This window comes from Prionailurus viverrinus, chromosome D4, assembly GCF_022837055.1.
Source record: "Prionailurus viverrinus isolate Anna chromosome D4, UM_Priviv_1.0, whole genome shotgun sequence".
NCBI lineage: Eukaryota > Metazoa > Chordata > Mammalia > Carnivora > Felidae > Prionailurus > Prionailurus viverrinus.
Genome location: NC_062573.1, coordinates 26,482,112 through 26,505,238, shown reverse-complemented (window position 1 = coordinate 26,505,238; position 23,127 = coordinate 26,482,112). Strand labels below are relative to the sequence as shown.

The 23,127-nt window shown below is 38.7% G+C and overlaps 1 protein-coding gene across 4 annotated transcripts in view; it reads left to right on the top strand.

Annotated features, from left to right (window-relative positions):
- TGFBR1 (transforming growth factor beta receptor 1) overlaps positions 1–23,127 on the top strand; it is a 57,527-nt gene that overhangs the window by 22,111 nt on the left and 12,289 nt on the right. Inside the window, exons 2-7 of one of the 4 annotated variants that reach the window (XM_047830507.1) lie at positions 722–824; positions 6,557–6,802; positions 10,666–10,908; positions 15,884–16,114; positions 20,308–20,475; positions 22,099–22,255. In XM_047830507.1, the coding sequence (XP_047686463.1) occupies positions 722–824; positions 6,557–6,802; positions 10,666–10,908; positions 15,884–16,114; positions 20,308–20,475; positions 22,099–22,255 (1,148 nt within the window). Of the gene's footprint in view, positions 1–700; positions 825–6,556; positions 6,803–10,665; positions 10,909–15,883; positions 16,115–20,307; positions 20,476–22,098; positions 22,256–23,127 lie in introns of those variants that run through there. The other 3 variants (XM_047830504.1, XM_047830506.1, XM_047830505.1) reach the window with 3 other exon arrangements.

The following is a 23,127-nucleotide window of genomic DNA, read 5'->3' as shown; positions in this document are numbered from 1 at the left end:
CCAGTTTTTATTTAATCAACAAAGGTCATAGACCTGTCTGTTCTGTGTACTGTTCGCAGGCTGTCTGCTTTTCCACTTGTTTAGCAGGGTACCTGGGTTTGTGAATCAGCTCTGGGTGGCCCTAGCTGACTATCTAGCAGTGAAGGGAGGTAGAAAGAATAGGGTTTTGATGTGTGACCTCCAGACACACTCAAATGAAGCCATGATGGAAATTTCCTTTATAGTTGGGACCAAGTGCTAGAATCTCAATTTGGGATTTATCACCATCAGTGAAATTGATAACCCCAGGAGTCCCGCTGTCTCTCTTTACTGTTGTCACTTTCTTTGACAGCTAGATGTTTGGTTTCTGGCAGTCCTTCACATCACACCAACATCTTCTAATTTTGAAAATTCTGTGATTTATTTTGCAGTCTTTGGAAATTTCTATTGCTAGTAATTGTATTTCCTGGCATGGGATTGACAGTTTTCTGTGAACGCAGTGGCTTTTCATTGCAGTGCTGAATCGTAGTGAAATCTGCCTGAAGACCTTAATGGGGAATAAGGTTAAGCTAAATTTTATTTGCAGGAGAGATACCAATGCAAATAATTAAAGTGATAATTAAATCAGTAATTCCTTCTATACATAGCCAAGTTTGTACATGGTTCGGTTGCAGTAGCAATATCGTGTCTTACCTTTCTGTCCAGAGGCTGAAGTTTTCTTTTTACCTTGATTGTAATGCAGATGCAGATTTCAGAAGTGAGAGTGTGGGAAAATGTGCATCATAGAATGGAGGAAGCTGTAGCTGCTGGTAGATATTGGGGCCTGGAAGCAAAAGGTGACCAAGGTAGGAGAAAGGTACTGAACAGGGAGTTTGATTCGTATCTTTGCTGTCAGGCAGAAAAGCCCAACTCTAGGGGTCCAAACAAGAAGCTGTCCTATTGAACCACTGGGGAGTCTTGAAAGATTTGAGTTATTTAATATCTGGATACTAACTCAGAAACATACAGATACCAATACCATCACATGTTTGTGATGAAAATGTAGTGGGAATTCACATCCACCTGTAACATGGGTAGGATGTTGTTATAAATTATTTTGGTACTCCTCAGTTTTAGTTTCTGCATTAATAAAATGACGGAACTGAATTAGAATGAGACAGTCTTCAAGGTTTCCTGCAGCCCTGTCTAGGACTGTACAGTGGAACTTTACGTACTACTTTGGGGAAGACGCGTTTCTTTGGTGGCCTACAAATAAAAACTGTGTGTGGAACAACGCCATTTATTATATGTGATAATTCTGTGTGGTCACATATGATTTATATTAGTAGTTTCAAGATGTGCTATTGTACAGTATCTCATTTGACGATCTCGTTGAGATGATGAAATAGGTCAGGAAGGGATTATGTTCATTTTGCTGATGAAATGAAACCATTATGGTTAATATCTTGAATAGTTATTGAAATCTGATGGTCTCATTAACATTTGGGATGCTAGCCACCAAGGATAAAATCCTGCCACTGAGGAGAAAAAACCTCAGGACAAAAAGCTGTCAGGACAACTTTCTCACCTTCAGCTATCTAGCAGATTTACATATGCTCCAAGTTCTGACTCAGATGGCCTGTGAAGCTTTTCTTGATATCCCTTCTACCTTGGCAGAGTTGAAGCGCTTTGATCATTGTCCTCCGGACCCTGGATTTCAGTGCTCCATTTAATCTACCCTGCTGAGCTCCTGCAGTCCAGATACTTGTCTTATTCATTCCTACACCCCACAGCCTGCGCAGTACCTGGCAGATAGATAGATATGCTCAGTGAGAAGTTGCAGAATGAAAGAGTCGAGTTGGTGGGCTGGTGTTAAAGGATGCTGCAGAGGAGGGTGTGAAACCTGGGCTCTGGAGTGGGAAGAAGACATCATTGTACACCTTTTTTAGATAGAAATTTTGCCCTGTATGTGCGTTTAAAAATTAACAACAGCCTAATTAATAAAGAGAGGTAGCTAGGGGTCAGATCTATCTATTCATAAAATAAATTTGAATTAAAAAAATGAGAATTAAAGCTCATGAATTGATGGAAATTTTTAAATTCTTGTTTTATTTTTTCTCTGAACTGTCATCATATATGTCAACTCTAAACATCATATATGTTTAACAGCAATCTTGTATTCAGTCTCAACTCTGATTTAGAGTAGTAAAATAGAATTTTAAAATTCTCTCAAGAAATAAACCCTAACCTGGTTAAGCTTTATGTTAAGTGAAGTTTATATTTGTCCAGTGATCTATTCTTGTTGAAAGACACTTGTTCAGAGAAGCCCTTTAGCCCTAATTTTCTCAAACTTTCCATAAGTAGTAACCCCTTTAAAAGGAAACATGCAGAATGTATTTTTCATGTTACTTAAATTGTATAGCTGTGAAACTAGATAAAAATTTTTTTATTGTTTTTGGCTCATTTATAACTATAAACCAAGACTGCAAATTAAATACAAAGACAACTATGAAACTAACAAATTTCAAGTTAATAGTTATTCGGTGAGACAGGTGATGTTTAGGTTTCACAATAGAAAAAAATAGCCTCAGGTCTCATGCCATTTTAAATCTGTTTCTCTGTTTTCACTTGAGTGATACTAAAAGCTGCAAGTATCCATTCTCTGTAAGTAATGTTGTGCAAGGTGCTATTAATGACTTTAAGGCTTTGTTTTTAAGTTCGGGATAATCAGACCTCATGTCTGACCAAAACACTTGCCAGCAAACATTCCTTAAATACCGGTTTTAATGAGATGTCAGCTGTGGTGTTCACTCGGAGATGAGGTTAACATGATGACATTACTGAAGTCTTTATTAAATAAATGGTTCTCTATACCAGCTCATGCTGGAAGTGATAATGGAAAAATGTCATTGGGTACTTCCATCCACATTTATTTCTAATGAACTTTTGCAATTGTACTACAAAGATAGGACCCGTGTAATACTTGCAGCATATATATATGGTATTAGCTGTTAGACTGTTTGTTGGCTTTTGACGATGCCTGTATTGTCATATGCTTTGATGATTCTAGTTTCCTGTACAGTATTTTTCACTGTTGGTTACAGTTACAATGAGACCTTTCCTTGCACAGTGTGCCATGAGAAACGTTTGGCCTGAGGGAGATCTTAATACAACCAAAGAAGTATCAGTGAAAGACAGCCTACTGACAGTACTTGTTTAGATTGTGGTTACTTATGATCCAGAATTTTTATCATTCATTTTAGATTATCTTTTATTTTATTTATTTTTTTTTTAATTTTTTTTTAACGTTTATTTATTTTTGAGATGGAGAGAAACAGAGCATGAACGGGGGAGGGTCAGAGAGAGGGAGACACAGAATTGGAAGCAGGCTCCAGGCTCTGAGCTGTGAGCACAGAACCCGACGCAGGGCTCGAACTCACGGACCGCGAGATCATGACCTGAGCCGAAGTCGGACGCTCAACCGACTGAGCCACCCAGGCGCCCCTAGATTATCTTTTAAATGAAAGCATTAAAAATTTTTTTGTACACAATTTGTAGACTCCCCTTTTTCTCCCAACATACTTGGGACCTCTGGTTTGGGAAATACTGTGTCAGCATGTATTTTTGTGATCACCATCTAAGAGTCCAGGATTAAACGGTGGGAAAACAAATTTTAAAAAACTTGGCCCTTCTTAATGTAATGAGAGACCCTTTAACAGCAAACTATAAATAGAGTGATTTGTTCGATCTGACAAGTCTTAAAGGTCCACAAAGAAGACTAGGAAATGTATCATAAGGACCCACCCAGTTATCTTAAGGGTGGGGAAGAGTTTAGAGCATATCATGGAAAAGATCTTGTTTGAATAGGGTCTTAAAGGATGAGAGGTGGGTTTAAATGAAGCAGAAAGATAGTATGTGTGAAGACCATGGCCATGAAAGACATGATGGTGGGAAATGTGTGGCCTTAGATGGAATTTGCAAAGGGAGCTGTAAGTTGGAATCCAAAAGTAAAAGTCTTGTTAGGCCAAGCATGTAGGTCTCATTTCATATATGCTAAGAGAGAAGATGAAGATCTTAGAATTGAGAGAGTATTCATGGCAGTATTTTTTATACATAGCAATTACACACTGTATCGTAGCGTTCGCCTTCTGTAGGCCTTGGAGCTCTTCAGGTGCTGGAACCATAAGTTAGTCTTGGTACACTAAGCTTTTGGTAGAGTAACTGATAAAACTAATGGTTAGACAGTATTGGTCGATTGACTAACCATGAGTACAGAGGATTCAGGAGAGAATGATGACAGTCTTCTATGGTGGTGGTTGTGATCTTTTGTGGGTGACAGACTCCTTTGTGATTCTGCTGAAAGCAACAAACCTTGAAAGCCATATATTTGACCTGCAGTTTCATGACATTCATGTATCCCTGAAACCAGTCCATGGATTTTTTAGTCAGAATCCCTCCTTAGGAAATTATACCCGGGGAACCTATAATCACTGTGAATAACTGTCTCTTTTAATAATCTTTAAGTATTAGACTATGGACTATGACTGTGTCTTTTTTAATACTCTTTTTGAGTTCTTCTTGTGTTTGGGAGGAGTTAATTCAAATAGCTGAACTATTTAAGAAGAAGAAAGAACAATTTTTTTTTTTTTTATGACGACTAAGGTAAAACATTGCTGGTCTGTAAAGGTAGTAAGTATATTAGTTAAGCCAGCAACCAAGAAGCACTTGCTTGAGGCAATCCTGACATTCCTGAGTTTGGTTTTAGCAAGTGAGTTGAGGTCCCCAAGACCACCCTTAGGCCCAGTGATTTGCTAGGACTAACAGGACTCAGAAAAGCTGTTGTACTCATGGTTATGGCTTATTACAGTGGAAAAGATACATATTCAAATCCTCAAAAGGAAAAGGCACATGGGGCAAATCCCAGGAGCAACCAGGTGCCAGCTTCCAGGTGTGCTGGCCCAGTGCAGTGGCACAAGTGCACTCACTCCATAGCTCAGCATCACTGTGACAGCACGTGCAGAGTGTTGCAGCTTTGCAAGCTCAGTGGAGCCTTGGTGTCCAGAGTTTTTATTGGGTCTCAGTCACACAGGTTTGCAGTGTTTGTATCAGGGAGAATATGCCAAGGGCTCAGAGCTTATTGCCTAGGGACTAGCCAAGGGCCAGTCCTAAACAGGCCTTTCTTGGGAATATGCAACATTTGAGCATCACAAGCCTGTTGAGTTCTCCTTTGCTGCACAGTAAGCTGTTCAGAGAGTTAGCTTTCTTCTGGCCTGCCTGTCTAGCTATTCTTTTTTTAGATATGCTGTTTCTGTGGACCTCCTTGGTCTCATCATAGGTAGCCATTCTGTGTACTACATATCTGGACTGTAACGTTTTCCTCTCCAACGAGTAATTGGGAAGTTTGTTTGGACCTAAGGACATAACTGTGTTTTGCAGTTTCATGAGTTTGTAGTGAAATCTAAGTGCCCATTCTATCATTCATTTAACAAAAGTGTTTTTTTTTTTTTAATTTTTTAATGTTTATTTTTGAGAGAGAGAGAGAGGGACATAGTGCCCGCAGGGGAGGGGCAGAGAGAGAGGGAGACACAGAATCTGAAGCAGGCTCCAGGCTCCAAGCTGTCAGCACAGAGCCCAATGCAGGGCTCGAACTCACGAACTGCGAGATCATGACCTGAGCCAAAGTCGGACGCTTAACCGACTGAGCCACCCACGCGCCCCTAACAAAAGTTTTTTGAATGGTGGTATGTAACAGGCCTGCTAGACATGGATTTACAGAAATGATTAATATGGATCTCTGCCTGCAATATGCTTATAGTTTCATAGGGGAGAGAAAAAATATAGCAATCCTGTTAATGTGTGCTTTGGGAAGCACTTAACCTCATTGGAGACCATGGTGGAAGGTCTGTGTCTGTTTGTAGGGGAAGGTGTTGGTAATTACGGGAAGACTTCCCTGAAGGAGTCACTTCTCCATTTAAGCCATAAAGATCAAAAGATACAACTGGGCATGTTGCTAGTGTTTCTCCAGTCTATGATTGCCTTAACTGGTGCAGTCTCCTTGGCTTACTGAGCAAGCACCATAATCCTAGCTAAAGATACATGCCTTTCTCAGGGTTTGCACAAGAGGAAAGAGAAATACAAATCTATTTCCATTACTCCATTACCATAAATCCACCCAAATGATATTTCCAACCTCTAGTGAAGTAGGTAGTTGTATTTTCACATATTGCTTCCAGGTGGGGGAATATGTGAATACATAGCTTTGGGCTGATAAGAATAACCATTAAAAATTTACATGTACTGTGTTTCAAATGGGAGAGCCTTACCTTGATGAAATTACTTGTAAGAATTTTTCTGTACTTATAAACCAAAAAGTTTTAGAAAAAAACCTCGGTCCCGATTTTATCACATTTGACTCTTATGTATGTGTGCTTCTCAACAGAATTTGGAACTTCTGAGAGAAATAAGCATTTTATTTTTTGAACAGTGCAAAGAAATTGTATTATTATAGGATCAGGAATGTATTATTTTAGTGAATATGGGATAACTTCATATTGTGAACCTTGAGAATTTTTTCTAATAGAATCTTCTCTTTTCCCAGCATTACAGTGTTTCTGCCACCTTTGTACAAAAGACAATTTTACTTGTGTGACAGATGGGCTCTGCTTTGTCTCTGTCACAGAGACCACAGACAAAGTTATACACAATAGCATGTGTATAGCTGAAATTGACCTAATTCCCCGAGACAGGCCGTTTGTGTGTGCACCGTCTTCAAAAACCGGCTCTGTCACTACAACATATTGCTGCAATCAGGACCACTGCAATAAAATAGAACTCCCGACTGTTGGTAAGTTGTTGTGTATGACTTTTCTCTAATACTGCAAGAAAAGCTGATTCTGACCCAGGTTTTAGAACTAAAACCTTGCTCTGTGGAGAGGCAAGAAGGAACTTGTCCATAGTCGTAGAGTTATAGGAGTAGCCAAGATCCTGCCTGCTGGGTGTGTGTTGTTGGAGAACGTGGTTCCAATAATAGACTTTCTCTGAGGTCTGTTATGCCTAAAAGGCCATCCTCTTTAAGGCGGATTCTGACAGGGCTGCTGCAGCAGTACATCCTCAGAGTGTCCCTGCTTTGTCCTCAGAGTGGCCTTCTCTTCCTTGTATGATGCCCCAGCCTTTTAAAGCAGTCGGTAATGGGCAGGAATTGAGTGCAGCACTAAACAGTCCAGATGCCTTCATTTTGTAATTTAACTTTGCTTTATGATCTTTATATACAAATCATTATATATGATTTCGGGGCTTTTGGTCCTTCACCATAGTTTACATTTAACAGTGTTCTGGCCGAGCCAGGAATTTGAAGGCTTCATAAATTCTTAGAATTAGATTAATGTTCAGGTTCTGGTTTAAGATGTTAGCCTGAGCATATGTATTTAACTCCTTCCATCACTTTCCTCAAATCCTGAATTTCTACAGTGGCAATATAGAATATTCAATATAAAAGTGGGGGAAACCTGTATTCATGCTAGCAGAATTAATGGAAGAATACCAGCCTCATGCCTATATTTGTGAGAAACTTCTATAATTTATAGTGCAGATAGCATCAGACTAGTGAAGAATTGACTACCCAGATGAAGAGAAGTACATGAAAGCACCTCTTACAGAATCCCACCTAACCTTACACTGAGGCACTCGGGTGAGGAGGTTACAGGAGGAAATGCCCCATCCTTCTTTAGGAAGCACCTGCTTTCATTGGTCACGGAGGCAACCACAGTGCTCCCTCTCCACTCCGAGTTGGTCCAGGCATCGTGCTAATTAGAGTAGGAAGCACTGCTGTGGCCCAGCAGAAAAGGGCCAGCCCCACAGGTTACAGAGCGAGGCAGTCCTGCACTTCATTCAAGTGATAACAGCAAAGTAAAACCAGACCTTTCAGCATGGTGGGGAAGCTCCCCATGACAAGTTTCTATCAGACTGATTTTTCTGACTTCTGTTTAGGCATCTGCAATTCTAAAATGACAAAGAAAAATTATAATTCCACAATTTCCCATTTCCATTTGGCTTGAAATATCTAAATGAAGACTCATAAAGCCTTGTGAAGAACTCACTTCATTTCTAATGCTCAACATACATAAATCCCTCATTCCCAGGTCTCTGAAAAGCAAACAGCAAAAAAAAAAATTTTTTTACCAAATGAAAAGATTCAGTGGTTCAGAAGTGAACTGAACTGGATGAATCAATCCTATGAAAAAGACTTACCTCATGATAGGGAAGAACTCCCAGACAGTCTAAAGTCCATTTTCAGTTAAAGATCACTTTTATTTTATTTATTTATTTATTTATTTATTTATTTATTTATTTATTTATTTATTAATGTTTATTTATTTTTGACAGAGAGCAGGGGAGGGGCAGAAAGAGAGGGAGACATAGAATCCAAAGCAGGCTCCAGGCTCTGAGCTGTTAGCACAGAGCCTGATGCGGAGCTGGAACTCACAAACCGTAAGATCATGACCTGAGCCGAAGTCGGACGTTTAACTGACTGAGCCACCCAGGCACCCCTAAAGATCACTTTTAGATGAAAAGCTCAACTGATGAATTATTTTAAAAAATGCAGTATTGAGAGTGAATAGCAGACTGGATACTAATATTTTATAGTTAAGTGTGATACAAGCTTAAGGCAAGATAAGCTTGAGAAATTGTGTTATAATTCAGGGAGAAAAGAGGGTGAGCAAATTAAGAGCTATAGAGGATAAATCTAGGTGATCCAATACACTTACTACAAAAATTCTAGAAAATGACAAATGAGCAGATAGAAGAGAAGAATGTTATGCAAAATTAATGAAAAAATACGTAATGAAATACATATAATAAAATGTCAGTTTCAAGAATGAAGAAAAAAATTGCTTATGCATTCGGCACAAGTGAACACTGATTACCTCTAAAAAGAAGAAAAAGTTCAGATTTTCTGCTTTTTTAAATATCAGAAGTTAATGGAACATCATATATTAATTGTTACCTAAAATTCCTTAGGTCTGCCAAGATTTTCTATGTATAAAAACAACAGCCATTTTTAGATAATAAGTATTCAGTGTATAAGAACCCATGTACTCTTCTTAAAAGAAATTATAAGAATTAGGATTCTATCATAAGAAATCAATCCAAGTAAAGATCTCAAGAATGGGAAAGTTGTGATATGAAAGAAATGGTTCTGAGCAGTGAACCAGCAAGGCTCAGGATTAATGCCAATGTAATTAATGTGTTTCTGAAATAATGCAAAATGTTAGTTATTAAGAGATTATAAGAATATAAATGATCTTGAAATAAAAGTCCAAGTGGTAAATGTCTGACTCTTGATTTTGGCTCAAGTCATGATCTCTTGGTTAGTGAGATCAAGCCCCATGTTGGGCTCTGAGCAGACAGTGCCCAGCCTGCTTGGGATTCTCTCTCTCTCTCTCTCTCTTTCTCTCTTTTTCTCTTTTTCTCTTTGCCCCTCTCCCACTTATGAGAGCATGGGCACACTCCAATAAACTTTAAAAAATAAAAATTAAAAAAAGTACAAGTGGTTAACATAGACTAGGAAGTATATACATGTAAACTCTATTAACAGAGCAAAAGATATATTTTACATTTAAAAAAATGGATGGAAGGGTGTCTGCCTGGCTCAGTTGGAAGAGCATATGACTCTTGGTCTCAGGGTCCTGAGTTCGAGCCCCATGTGGGGCTGCCATTTGTATATATTATTGGCCTTGGAATAAGAAGACAAGCCAAACTTCTTTAAAAAAAAAAAAAGACTTATGGGGCGCCTGGGTGGCGCAGTCGGTTAAGCGTCCGACTTCAGCCAGGTCACGATCTCGCGGTCCGTGAGTTTGAGCCCCGCGTCAGGCTCTGGGCTGATGGCTCGGAGCCTGGAGCCTGTTTCCGATTCTGTGTCTCCCTCTCTCTCTGTCCCTCCCCCGTTCATGCTCTGTCTCTCTCTGTCCCAAAAGTAAATAAACGTTGAAAAAAAAAATTTTTTTTAAAAAAAAAGACTTAATACTTATGATGAGCACCGAGTAATGTATAAAATTGTTTAATCACTGTACTATGTACCCGAAATTAATATAACACTGTATGTTAACTATACTGGAATTAAAATTTAAAAACTTGGTTTAAAAAAAGGACTTTTAAGACATTAATGGGAGTTTTTCCAGATTATTTTTTTTTTAATTTGTTTATTTACTTATTTTTGAGAGAGAGAGAGGAGGAGGAGGAGAGGCAGAGAGAAAGGGAGGAAGAAAATCCCAAGCAGGCCGTCAGCACAGAGTGTGGTGTGGGGCTCAATCCCACGAACTATGAGATCGTGACCTGAGCCGAAATCAAGAGTCAGATGCTTAAGTGACTGAGCCACCCAGGTGTCCCAGATCATTGGTTCTTTTATTAGTGACCTGAGAGTGATAGTGTGGATGTCCTGGAATGTTGGTGGTCACTGGCTTTATTTAGACGAGGCTGAAGAGCAGAAGAAGAGTAAGTGGATGTTGTCTGACCTGATGATCATGAAAGGGGGGCCAATGGGAGAAGACTAAATGATTTATTTGTTCTGGGTTTGAGCCCTATGAGCTGCTGGAATGAGGCTCTCTGACTAATGGGAGTAGTGGCCAAGTGCATGAAATGGGGAGGATTAGGAAATTGTGGATGCCACCTTCAGTGTTTTTGCTATTGTTGATGTTTATTTCATTTGAGGCCCTTTTTCAGGAAAGCCATCATCTGGCCTTGGTCCCGTCGAATTGGCAGCTGTCATTGCTGGACCAGTCTGCTTCGTCTGCATCTCACTCATGTTAATGGTTTATATCTGCCATAATCGTACTGTCATTCACCATCGAGTGCCAAACGAAGAGGATCCTTCCTTAGATCGTCCTTTTATTTCAGAGGGCACTACGTTGAAAGATTTAATTTATGATATGACAACATCGGGTTCTGGATCAGGTAACGTACTTGTTTTTCCTTTTTCCTATGAAGTCTTTTAAAGATTAACTGTATTATTTATTAGTTGGCGAAGCCAATTGGCGTATTGTGTTTAAAACTTAAGATAGTGTAAATACTAATTCCAGCTTTAAGGCCAGTTAAGGTCTGCGGCTAATTCATCGTAGATGAATTAGAATGTACTTTTAATGTTGAAGTAAGTTTGTAAGTCATCTTCATGTTTGTATAAATTTCAAAGCTTTCTCACCTTCTTATGACTCCCATGAGATAGAAAGAATAAGGACAATTAATTTCTTAGGAGTGAGGCTGAAGTTCATAGATGGTCAAATGATCTGTAGCTACCTACTCTATTCAGGATTGTTTGCCAGCTTTATTTTGATGTTTGAAAGCAAACATGGCAGAAAATGTTTTTGGAATTTTTAAGGTTATTTGCTTTTTTAACATATGAAATTGCTGTCCTTAGCTCAGACCTAGTTTTTTTTGTTAAACGAATGGTTTTCTCACTTTAGAAAAATGTCTAACCACCTTGTTATCTAATATAGCTTTATGGATCCATGACCTCTGTGATGTTTGCTTTTCTCAGTTCCATTTGCTGATTCTTGTGGTTTCAGAAGTAGACTGGCTAATTGCCAGAATCATCTCTTGAAGTGGATTTTGGTATGGCAGTACTTCATGTTTAAACTGAAAGGGATTTATTTTTTCAGTTGCATGAGCTTGAAAAGACACTGAGAGAGGAAGACCCCTGTCCTCTATAATAGTATAATTTGACACTGGGCTAGGAATCAAGAGATCAAGATTCTGGTGCAAGTTTTGTCGCTGGTTGGCTCTCTGACCTTGGTTAAACCGTATTTCTTCTTTTGGGCTTCTATGTCCTCATCACAAATTTGGAGCAGATACTGAGAAACACTGTCTTTTGAAAAGTATAAATAAACTTCAGATAAAGCCTGGATTCATGGATAAAATGAAGATTTGAAAATATATATGATGAAAATTCCACTAATTTTATAATCAAGTAACTAAAGGAACATTAAAGCAGAAGTTGTGATTGGAGTAGGAATAGGACTGAAGCATGAAATCTCATCTGATACCAACGAAATTTCACACTGTGACAAATGTCTGTTTATTTTAAGGAAATGAATATAGATTTATACACATATCTGTTTATTCATTTAAGCGCGAGGAAACCGGCTTCTTGGCCTGAAGTCTTCCATGGACTTTGGCCATATATATTCAGTAAGTGACTTGTGTCCATGACACTAGTACACACACAGGCTTGTGCTGCGACTCAGGTCTCTCAAGGCAGCCTGTAGGGACCTCTGAGATCGTTGTGAGCAGGGAGGCAGTGAGAGGTTGGACTGAGATAGAGCAGCCTTGGTACTGAAGTGTGATAGTCTTTGGGCCGGAGTGCTAAGAGGAATGGAGAGAGCTTGTTTTAAGGCTTCTCTGTGGTTTTCCACTGATTTTGAGTATAGTCCAGAGGGTTCCCAAGCAATATCTGGCTCATTCTAGAAGTCACCCTAGGCCAAAAAACTATGATAAGCAAAGACCAAAGTCACAGAAAATCAGAGTGGCTACAAATCATTTGGAATTCATTCCTTATTGCCATACTTCCTGCATAGCAGTAATGTATCAGGCCTCAAGGGGAATAAGCCCACCTAAAGCATAAGAAGAAGTTGCTGTCTGCATGGCAGCTGATTTCTGAATAAGAATACATTTATTAACCTTTTAAGATACAGACATGAAGTAAAGAATGAAATTCTTCTTTTTCCATTTTATCTGTATTTCTAGATACATCGGGAACTACAACTCTGCTGTCTGAAACTTTCTTTCTCTCCTTTTATGCTCCACCCTGCAAAAACTGGTCTACACTGTTTGCTAGCCCTGTGGCTTTGGGCAGTTAGCTGATGTCTCATGCCCAAGTTATTTTATCTTTAAAATGAAAGTAATGAACCCTGCCCTCTGCACGTCATTGGATTGTTGTGAGGTTCAAATGAGACAAGATGTTCTGATAAATTGTAGTTAGGTCCAAATGACAGGTGTTACTCTTATTGGAAAGGTATTTGGAAGAAGAATCTGACATGCAGTATAATTTGCTGCATTACAAAAAAAAACTTAGTTGAAGGCCTCCTTTCCGTGTCATAGTTCATTATGTGCTGAATAGCCTCCAAATTTATTGAGACAGAAGCTATCTTATGTAGAATGATAGCAGAAAATGCCACTCGTTTACCTTCTATTTATTATAAAGCCTTAGTCTCGTGCATGGGACTCGTGACTGTGAGCAAAATGCCTTTACATAAAAGCCTTTTTAGCCCTTTCACTCACTGAGGAAAGATGAAACTAATCATTTCATGTTATGAATTCATATGTTCATTATTCAGTACCATGACCATAATGGAGGAAAGGCCTGATCTCTGTTTCTCAAAAACTGTGTCTTTAACTTGGAAACCGTGGGCAGCTCTACCCCTGAAGCTAGCCTGATCCCTGTTGCGTTCATCTGAATCACAGGCTGTATGTGGGCCCTTATTTAAGCTGTCATTAGATTGTAAACTATGTGTGAGCATGTGCATGTGTGCCAGTTTGGGGAAGAGAGTAAGTCTCTTAGGCCACTGTTCATTATGTCTTGTTCATGCTTATGGTCTCTTAGAATGTACATGGTTGTTCCGGTCTCGTTTTTCTCGTTTGCTGCATGTGAAGCTGCTTGGACCCTGTCTGCATATTGATGTTTCTCACAAGCATTTCTAAGGATACAGAAGAGGAAAGCAGATAACATAGAGATTTGAGTTAGGCCTGTTTCTTTTTCTCTTTAGAAGAAAATTATTACTTTTTAAAAATGCTCACTTATTCATGCGGGTTGTGGTAACTAAATATAGATAATATGACAGATCTAGATTTGGTTTTGAATTTTAGTTTGGGATCTAGAATGCAGTGATGATGGGGAGACAAAAACTTTCCTCTTTCTTGACTGTATCATTTACATGAGGCCTGAATGTGTTAGACGTTTTCATCCTTCCCATTTGCAGTTCCCCTTTCTCTTGTACTCCTTGCCTTTTTTTTTTTTTTAAAGTTTATTTGTCTGTTTTGAGAGAGAGAGAGAGAGAGAGTAGGTGAGGGGCAGAGAGGAAAAGAGAGCATTGCAAGCAGGCTCCAAGCTCAGTGCAGAGCCTGATGCGGGACTCAGTCCCACAACTGTGAGATCACGACCTGAGCCGAAATCACAAGCCTGCCATTTAACCAACTAAGCCACCCAGGTGCCTATCCTTGCCTTTCTAACTCCCAGAGTCGCTTCATGAAGTTAACTCTTAAGTATACTTTATATCTTTAGACGTGTGACCCCATTCAAAGGCTTTAAGAAAATCTTGTGAATTAGTATCTATACTAAATAACATAACTAAGAATTGATTATTCATAATATTAAAGAGCTCCTTGATTTAAATAAGAAATTTTCACAGATCTATTTTTAGCTAGCAGCCTCCTTATCAACAAAAACAATTGCTTATAATTAGACTGCTAACTACTTTGCAATAGGTGGGGAGGATAAAGAGCAAGGAGAGAAAAGGACCCATTTGAGAAACTTCTAGATGAAAAGAGGAAAAACTTTCTGGTCACTTTAAAGCAAAAACTTAATGTTCTGATTAATAAGCATTTTATACTAGGAAACCAAGAGAGCACATATTTTCATTAACTATCATTGGATTAATTTGGTCTACCAAGCAATTCTGAATATAGATTATAAATTACATAAATTTACGTGTATAGGTCATATAAATAAAATACAAGTGTAGAACATAGTTTATACTGGTATTTTTACTGTTAGGGTCAGTATAATTTAAGATGACATTTCCTTAGTCCATAGGGGATGTGATATTAAGTGAATTGGAATAGTTTCAAATACAGTGTTACTTAAATGTTGTAGATAGTGATAAATCCTTTTCTGTAAATGAGTGAGTGTGGCAATATTTTAAAAATACATATTTTAGAGTAGGGCATGTTCAGATGGTGAAATAATGCCAATGTCCCATCACCAAGTTATAAGTTACTTGGCATCGTTCTTTAAGATACTAATGTTGCCTAGGCAGCCAGTTCCTAGCAAGTAAGTTGCTTGTCTTGAAATGATTCCTGTGATAATTTTTACTGATTTATTAAAACCAGTATGGATTGGGGCGCCTGGGTGGCTCAGTCGGTTAGGCGTCCGACTTCGGCTCAGGTCATGATCTCGCGGTCCGTGAGTTCAAGCCCCGCGTCGGGCTCTGTGCTGACTGCTCAGAGCCTGGAGCCTATTTCAGATTCTGTGTCTCCCTCTCTCTCTGACGCTCCCCTGTTCATGCTCTGTCTCTCTCTGTCTCAAAAATAAATAAACGTTTAAAAAAAAACCAGTATGGATTGTACATACTGATTTTATGTTTCTTGTGTTCACATACTTTTCTTCTCCCATCAATAAAACCATTACTACATTTATCCTTCTAAGATAAGATCTTTAAATTACTTCTCCTCATTCCCCTCATGGACCCTTTTCAGAAATTTTTAATAGTTCCTGTTTTATCCACAGCTCTCATTGGTCGTCTTGGGCTCAACATTCAGTACTCATCATACTCTTGTGGACAGCTTCCCTTCTCTTCCATTGCTTTACCATGTCCATCCCCGTCTGTGTGTCCAAGCTGGTTCTGTAAACATCCATTCATTTTCCTCTTCTACCTCTGCTTGAATATTCCTCCTACCTAAATTCTTAGCTCCTCTTATCCTTTGGTCCTATCCCTTCTGTAAAGGACAGTCAAAATTCAATTTAGTGTACAAAGTCTACCTGGACCCTCTAGGCAGGAGTTTCTAGATTCTTATATTTATTATTTTCATTTTAAATATGAATTGTTGTTTTTGTAAATAAAGTCTGTGTCTCCCAGTGAGATTGTAAGCTCCTTAAAGATAGAGCTGTAAGAGTTATTCTGTTCCTGAGTCACTCTTTAATGCCTATGCTTGTCTTTAGGTTTACCATTGCTCGTTCAGAGAACAATTGCAAGAACTATTGTGTTACAAGAAAGTATTGGCAAAGGTCGATTTGGAGAAGTTTGGCGGGGAAAATGGCGAGGAGAAGAAGTTGCTGTCAAAATATTCTCCTCTAGAGAAGAACGCTCGTGGTTCCGTGAGGCCGAGATTTATCAGACTGTAATGTTACGCCATGAAAACATCTTGGGATTTATAGCGGCAGACAATAAAGGTCAGTAACAGTTCCTTCTCCTTTGAGTACAATGAAATCTACTTGAGCCTTTCCACAAATATGGCTACTAAACGTTGTCAGATTTGGTGAGAAATCAATGTTTGCCATACAGATTAGACCCATTAAGTCAAATAGAATATATTAGAAGCCTTTAGAAACTGGAACTTCTTAAAGATTTTCTTGACTCTTGACTACATGTTTCTAAATCTCTAATTGTTTTTATAAAATATAAAGAGCAATGTATATTTTTTAAAAGCGATGTTCTTTTTTTCTAGGCAGTTAGTTATTGAGTATAGTCATAACATAGAAAAAATTTTATAAACTCTGGTTGCTCAAAATTGAGATAGGATAGAGCCCAGAGATCTGTTTCCTTTAAATTTCCTCATGACTGTTAGGACATTCTGATCTATACTAATGACCGTATTTATAGGAAGAGTGAAAATAACTGCTCAGTGTATTTTGTGTTTTAAATTGCCAGGGGCTAAGTAGCCTTTTAAATAAATAAAATAAACTTTTAAATAAACTCAGTTAAATAGAGAAATAGTTTGTCCAAGACCACCTTGCCTATTGGTGATCATTCGGACGCTTTCTTGCCTGTGGCACAGATCCGATGCCGCAGGAAGCAAAGAAGCCACGTCAGTGGAGAGTCAGAATGAGTGTGACTGCAAGCAGTGGCTTCAGAATGTCCTTCGCCTACTGTCTTGGCTTCAGTTACTACTGTCGTGTCCACTGTTCCTGCTTCCGTAGCTTCATCAGAGACTTGTGTTAGAGCTCCTGTCATCCCAACCCAGAATCAGATGTATTTCCCAGCTTTCCTACTTTTAAAAAATGTTATCATTTTCTTGTTTAGATTGACCAGAACCATAGTCCTCTTTTTCATCCTCTCCCTTCCCGTTTTCCTCAACAGTATTTCTTCAGAATATTAAGTGTTGATGATTTTTCCTTTTGCTTCTCTGTATTTTCAAACTTATTTGCAGTAAGCATTTATTACTTGGGTTGTTTTGATTTGTTTTTAGTTTTCAGTTATAGAAATTTTCCGGTATATAGAAAAGTGAAGTGAGTAGAGTATAATGAATGCCTGTCACTTAGCTTCAACAGTGATTGTTAGCTCATTGCCTCACATTTGATCTCTGATTCCACCGCCTGCCTCTGTCTGAATTATTTGAAGCCAAAGACATGATAATGGATCTTTTCTCTATAAAAATTTTTAATTTTCATCTTTAGATTAAGGAATCTTTAATGAAACATGACCACACGACCATTGTCACTTTTTAAAATGTCATCATTTGTCATAGTCACTTTCAAATTTCTGCGGTTGTCTTTTTTTTTTTTTTAAATAATTGGTCATTCACTTTACGAATAACTTGAGTTCACACATTGCACTTGTCACTTTGTGTCACTTTAGTCCACACAATGCGTTTGGTTGATAATTATCTTAGATTTAAAATTGCTTAAAACTTAAACTTAAAATTGCTATGTTCCCTCTTAATCTTTTTTTTCTTCATGCAGTTTATTTGTTGAAGAAACTGGACTGTTTGTCCTGTCTGGCTCATTCTGGACTCTGTTGATTGAGTTTCCATAGTATCTCAGAACTTGCTCCTTGTAGTTAGAATTAGAGACTGAATCTAATTACATTTTATTGGTTTCTTGGTGATATTGTATACCTTCCTGTATATTGTATACTTCCTATGTATCACATCAGGAGGCATATAATGTTTGATAATCTCTTGTTTGTGACTTAGGGGTAGTGATGGGTGTGATGGATGTGGGCAGTGATTTATCGGTGGTTACTACCAGTTCCATATTACTTAACTTAAAAACAGATAAACAAAAGCAGTGATCATTGTTTGACCAAGTCCTTCATTTTCATTTTCTTCTGCCTTTTACGTCATTTAGCTTCCTCTCCAACCCTTAAAAGGACCTTAAAAATAATGTTCCGTGACTAGATTTTCTGTCATTTCTTATTTCTTAGTAGTTGTCTTTGTTTTCTAAAACCCTTCTTACTGATTCCTATGAGAGCTCTATGTCTATGAACAATAATTGCTCCTTTGAAGAACTTACCCACATGCATAGTTTCTAACTTGGCTGTGGTGGTTGCTTTCAAATCTGTATTTTGGGGCTCTAAACGCACCCAGGCCCAACCTGTTTTAGGCGTATTTCAAGCTGCAAACACACTGGCACACGGTGCCCTTGCTCTGTGCCCTGGCCTTTCTCTTCCCGTTTGCTCAGGCCGCAGCCAAGCTTGTGCTGTCCTCTGGTGGTTAACATGGGAACTGGCTGCCCCTGCTGCATCTTTCCTGCCCTCTCCTCTTTTCTTTGTCAGGGGTTAATGGACTTTGCCCAGAACCTAGTCCATCCACCCCAATTCCCTTCTCCTTTATCCTTATCCCCCTGAGTTAGTTAATTCCACCTGAGACAGTCCTTTATATTGCTCAGCCTCTTCCTTCTCCCTCTTCTGCCTTTCTTGCTAATTACCTCAGAAAACCTCCCTTTCTTCCATCTGCCTGTGTTCCTATTTGTCAGCCTTTCAGAATTCAGTCTTGATTAGTAAGTATGCAGATCAAGGTAGTGATGCATCTGTGTCAAAGGAAAGAAAAACATGTAAGTTTGAATAGAATTCATTTGTACAGTTTATGAAGAACAGTTTATAAAGAACTAGTGTCATGAATATCTAAATTCTTTTGGAAAGTACCCAGAAATCCCCTCTAGAATCTTCTGAAAATACCTTTCTTATTCTCTTCTAATCAGAGTTGCTTTCCTTCAAGTAAAAACCTTCAAAATATAGATGCTGTTTTATGTCAGTTGTGTGGGTTTTTTTTTTTTTTTTTTTACAACCAGTAGGGTAGGAAACATCACATTTACAAAAATTCTTTCAATTTTTCATTTTTTTAGGGGGAGAGAGCGAGCACAAGTGGGGGAGAGGGGCAGAGGGAGACAGAGAATCTTAGGCAGGCTCCATGCTCAGCATGGAGCCTGACGCCGGGTATGATCCCATGACCCCAGGATCATGACCTGAGCTGAAATCAAGAGTCGGACCCTCGACTGATTGAGCCACCCAGGTGTCTCAGGAAACAGGAAACTGCCTGTTTTAAGTTCTTGTGTGCCATGAGTTACACTAACTGCTTAACTAATTATCTTATATTTTAAATTTTAACACTTTTGCAAAAGTAAGGTATTCTTAACTGTGTAAAAGAAGAAACAGAGGCTCATTGGTTACAAAACTTATCTGAGGTCACATAATCCATAACAACGAGGCCCTGGCTTCCACTCCAGGTCAGAATAACTCCAAGCCTGCATGTTTTACTGAATTGTGCTACCTCCTAGTATTGTCGTAATGCGTGATTTCACGAAATATGTGATTTTCTTGCTACTTTTAGGTTAAATAGGCTTTTGTGGACCAGCCTAGCCCGGAAGCCTAGCCAGACTCTTTACCATGATTCCCATGGGAAAACACATTTCAAATCCATGTATCAGTTTACAAGCAACCTTTTTGGAATACATATTACTAGTTGTCAAGGTTCAGAATCACCTTATGTAAAACTGGGTTCAGCCCTAGCTTTTTTCCTCTGGACGTTTTAGTTCCTGTCTCTGCTTTCCCATGTGTCAGTGGGAAATACCACAATTTTTATATTTTTTTGTAAGCTGTAAACCTTGGGTTCATAATCCTCTTATCTGGCTTCTTTGTGAACTGAAGGTACAGTCTGTGATAAAGCTTGCACTTCTTCATTTAAGCTCACAGTCAGTTTTGTCCTGTACTATTCCATTCCTACTGTGGCCACACTAGGCTCCAGATACTTCCCATCTTCCTTCCTCTCATTTCCCTGCTCCTTCCAGAAACAACCATCGAGCACCTAACCTGAACCAGACATTTTTCTAGCCACTAAGGAGTCCCCGCTCTGTTACTGTCTGTGTAGGTTCAAGGTCACCATTTTGGAACTATGACTCCTTATCTCTTAAATGGGATTAGTTATCCTTGCCTTATCTCAAGACTAGGGGGCTTACTCAGAGTATCTGAAAGATATGTATATAAAAGTATAAGACAGACAAAACATGAAGGAAATAATATGCACGCTTACGGTACCATCATCATATGTTACAGTTGTGGATTTCAAGAGTAAAAAATGGTAACTTTTGAATTGATAAATCTTAAATGTTCTACAACCCATCTGAAGCATTGTTATTCTACTCTATAGACAACGGTACATGGACTCAGCTCTGGTTGGTGTCAGATTATCATGAGCATGGATCCCTTTTTGATTATTTGAACAGATACACAGTGACCGTGGAAGGAATGATAAAACTCGCTTTGTCCACAGCAAGTGGACTTGCCCATCTTCACATGGAGATTGTTGGTACCCAAGGTAACTCCAAGTAATTCTGTTATTTAAGCTTTAAATTCCCCTGAATCTAATGTCTGTTAGAAAATTTTTGTGACAGGTCAGCCTAAGTGGAGATGTTTAAAATGAGGTTTTAAATGGAAGTATTTTATCTTTCTGTTGAAAATCTCAGGTGGAATTAGCAATGTAGGAATTTGTTTAGAGATTCTCTAGTCATTGTGGCACCACTGACGTGTTCGTGAGTTCTTAAAAGTGGCATGTAGTCTTGTGATTTTGAGGATCTTCATTTTAGAATTAAAGTCTAAAAGAATGTATTTTTATGTGTAGTATCAAATGTAATGTGAAAGATGCTTTATAAAAGTTAACATGCTATCTAATATTATCTGGCCATCTAATAATTATATATAACCCTGAGATAAGGAGACTGCATGAGACAGTTTATAGTTGAAAAATTTTAGTTACGAAATTGTTGTGGTATGATTTTTATGCCATGTAGGATATCAGATGCCAGTATCTCTCTCTCCTGTAGAGATTCTACACTTGCCATCACTCCGCACTTTACTGCACACATGCTATTTCACATCTTAGCCTCATCTTTGTAATTATTATTGTTGTTGATTGTACCAGCTCCACTGAGTTATAATTCACGTATCATACAATTCACCCATTTTAAGTGTATGGCTCAGTTTTTAGTGTATTCACAGAGTTGTGAATCACTGCAGTCAATTTTAGAACATTTTTCATCACTCCGGAAAGAAATACTGTGCCCATAGCAGTCGCTCCCCATTTCCTCCCAAACTCCTTAGTGACTGGCTTCTTTCTCTTAACGTATTTTCAAGGTTCATCCATGTTGTAGCACATATCAGTGCTTCATTCCTTTTTATGGCCAAATAGTATTCTGTTGTTTGGACGTACCACATCTACCCATCAGTTGATGGACACTTGGGTTGTTTCCACTTTTGGCTGTTGTGAGTAATGCTGCCATGAACATTGGTGTACACTTTTTTTATTTTATTTTTTTGTGTGTGGGCATATATTTTCAGTTCTCTTACACAGTGGAATTATTGGATTATATAGTAATTGATGGTGTTGGGGCACTGCCAGACTGTGACGATTTTTTCTGAAGTGGCTGTACCGTTTTACATTCCTGCCAGCAATGGAGGAGGGTTCTAGGGTTTCCACACTGTAATTATGATTTTTTAATAGCATGTCTTCCAGTGGTTAGTATTAAAGGTTGTGAATCTAATACTGAGTACATTACAGCTGGGAGGTAGATGAAGTGATGTAGATATTTGGTTCTTAGACTGAAATATCAGTCTGTGACTAGAGTTCTGTAAATAATTCATGAGATGTCAACAAACTAACGTCTTTAACCCCTAGGCTTCGAGTTGTTAGACTTACAGTTTTTGAGCACCATCTTTTAGAGAATCTTATTTTCTCTATGTTTTTTGAAGAAATGTGATTTCAGCAACTTTTGGTATAATGACTTGCTTGGGGTTGTTGAGTAACTGTCCAGGTATTGTGGATGATGCGGGCTGAGATGCTTTGACACTGCGCTGGGACAGGAGTAGAGGCTTTGAACCTAAAGGTGAGAATTGTGACTGGTATCACCTTTTAAATAATCACGTTTAATTTTTGTTTCTTTAGGGAAACCAGCCATTGCTCATAGAGATTTGAAGTCCAAGAATATCTTAGTAAAGAAGAATGGAACTTGCTGCATTGCAGACTTAGGACTGGCAGTAAGACACGATTCAGCCACAGATACGATTGATATTGCTCCAAACCACAGAGTGGGAACAAAAAGGTATACTTGTGAATAGTATTTAATACCTTCTGAAATCAACTTCTTTTTCATTGCCTTCTCATTTGTATATACGTATCTTCTGAAACTCAAACCTGTACTTTATTAGATTGCCCACAGGTAGAAGATCTCATGGTCTTGCCTGCTCTGAAGCCAAGGTTACCTGACTTTAAAAGATGCCTGCTGATGAAAGGTGGCCCTTCCAGAATATTATCATTAGTTATATTAATTATAATAACAATATTAGCTGACGTTAATAGGCTGCCCAGTATGTGCCAATCATTTTAATGGGTCTTGTATATATATCATCTCAGTTAATGCTCTCCTTATATGCTGTACTGTAGCTAGCCCAACCATTTCCTTATTTTATTATTTTTAAAAAATGTTTATTTATTTATTTTGAGAGAAAGAGAGAGCAGGGGAGGGGCAGAGAGAGAGGGAGAGATAGAATCCCAAGCAGTCTCTGTGCTGTTCGCACAGAGCCCAGCATGGGGTCCAGTCCCACAGACTTCAAGATTGTGACCTAAGCCAGAATCGGGAGTCAGATACTTAACCAGCTGAGCCACTCAGGTGCCCCCATTTTCTTATTTTTAGTTCCTGAGAATACACCTTTCTTTCTTCCTCAGAATTTTTGCATGTGCTGTTTCCCTGATTTGTCCTCACCCTTCCTTTCTCATAGGAAGCCTTTTCTCGACAGTGAAGTGCCCTTACCAAGGGCTCTCAGCAGGCTGAACCTGGACGGTTAAGGCACTTAGCACATTGTAATTCTCCATTTATCTGTCTGTATATTCCACTGGATGGCAAGCTGCTTGAGAGCAGCCTTGGATTCCCAGTATCCGTTACAGTGCTTAATACAGAGCAGGTCTTCAGTAAAC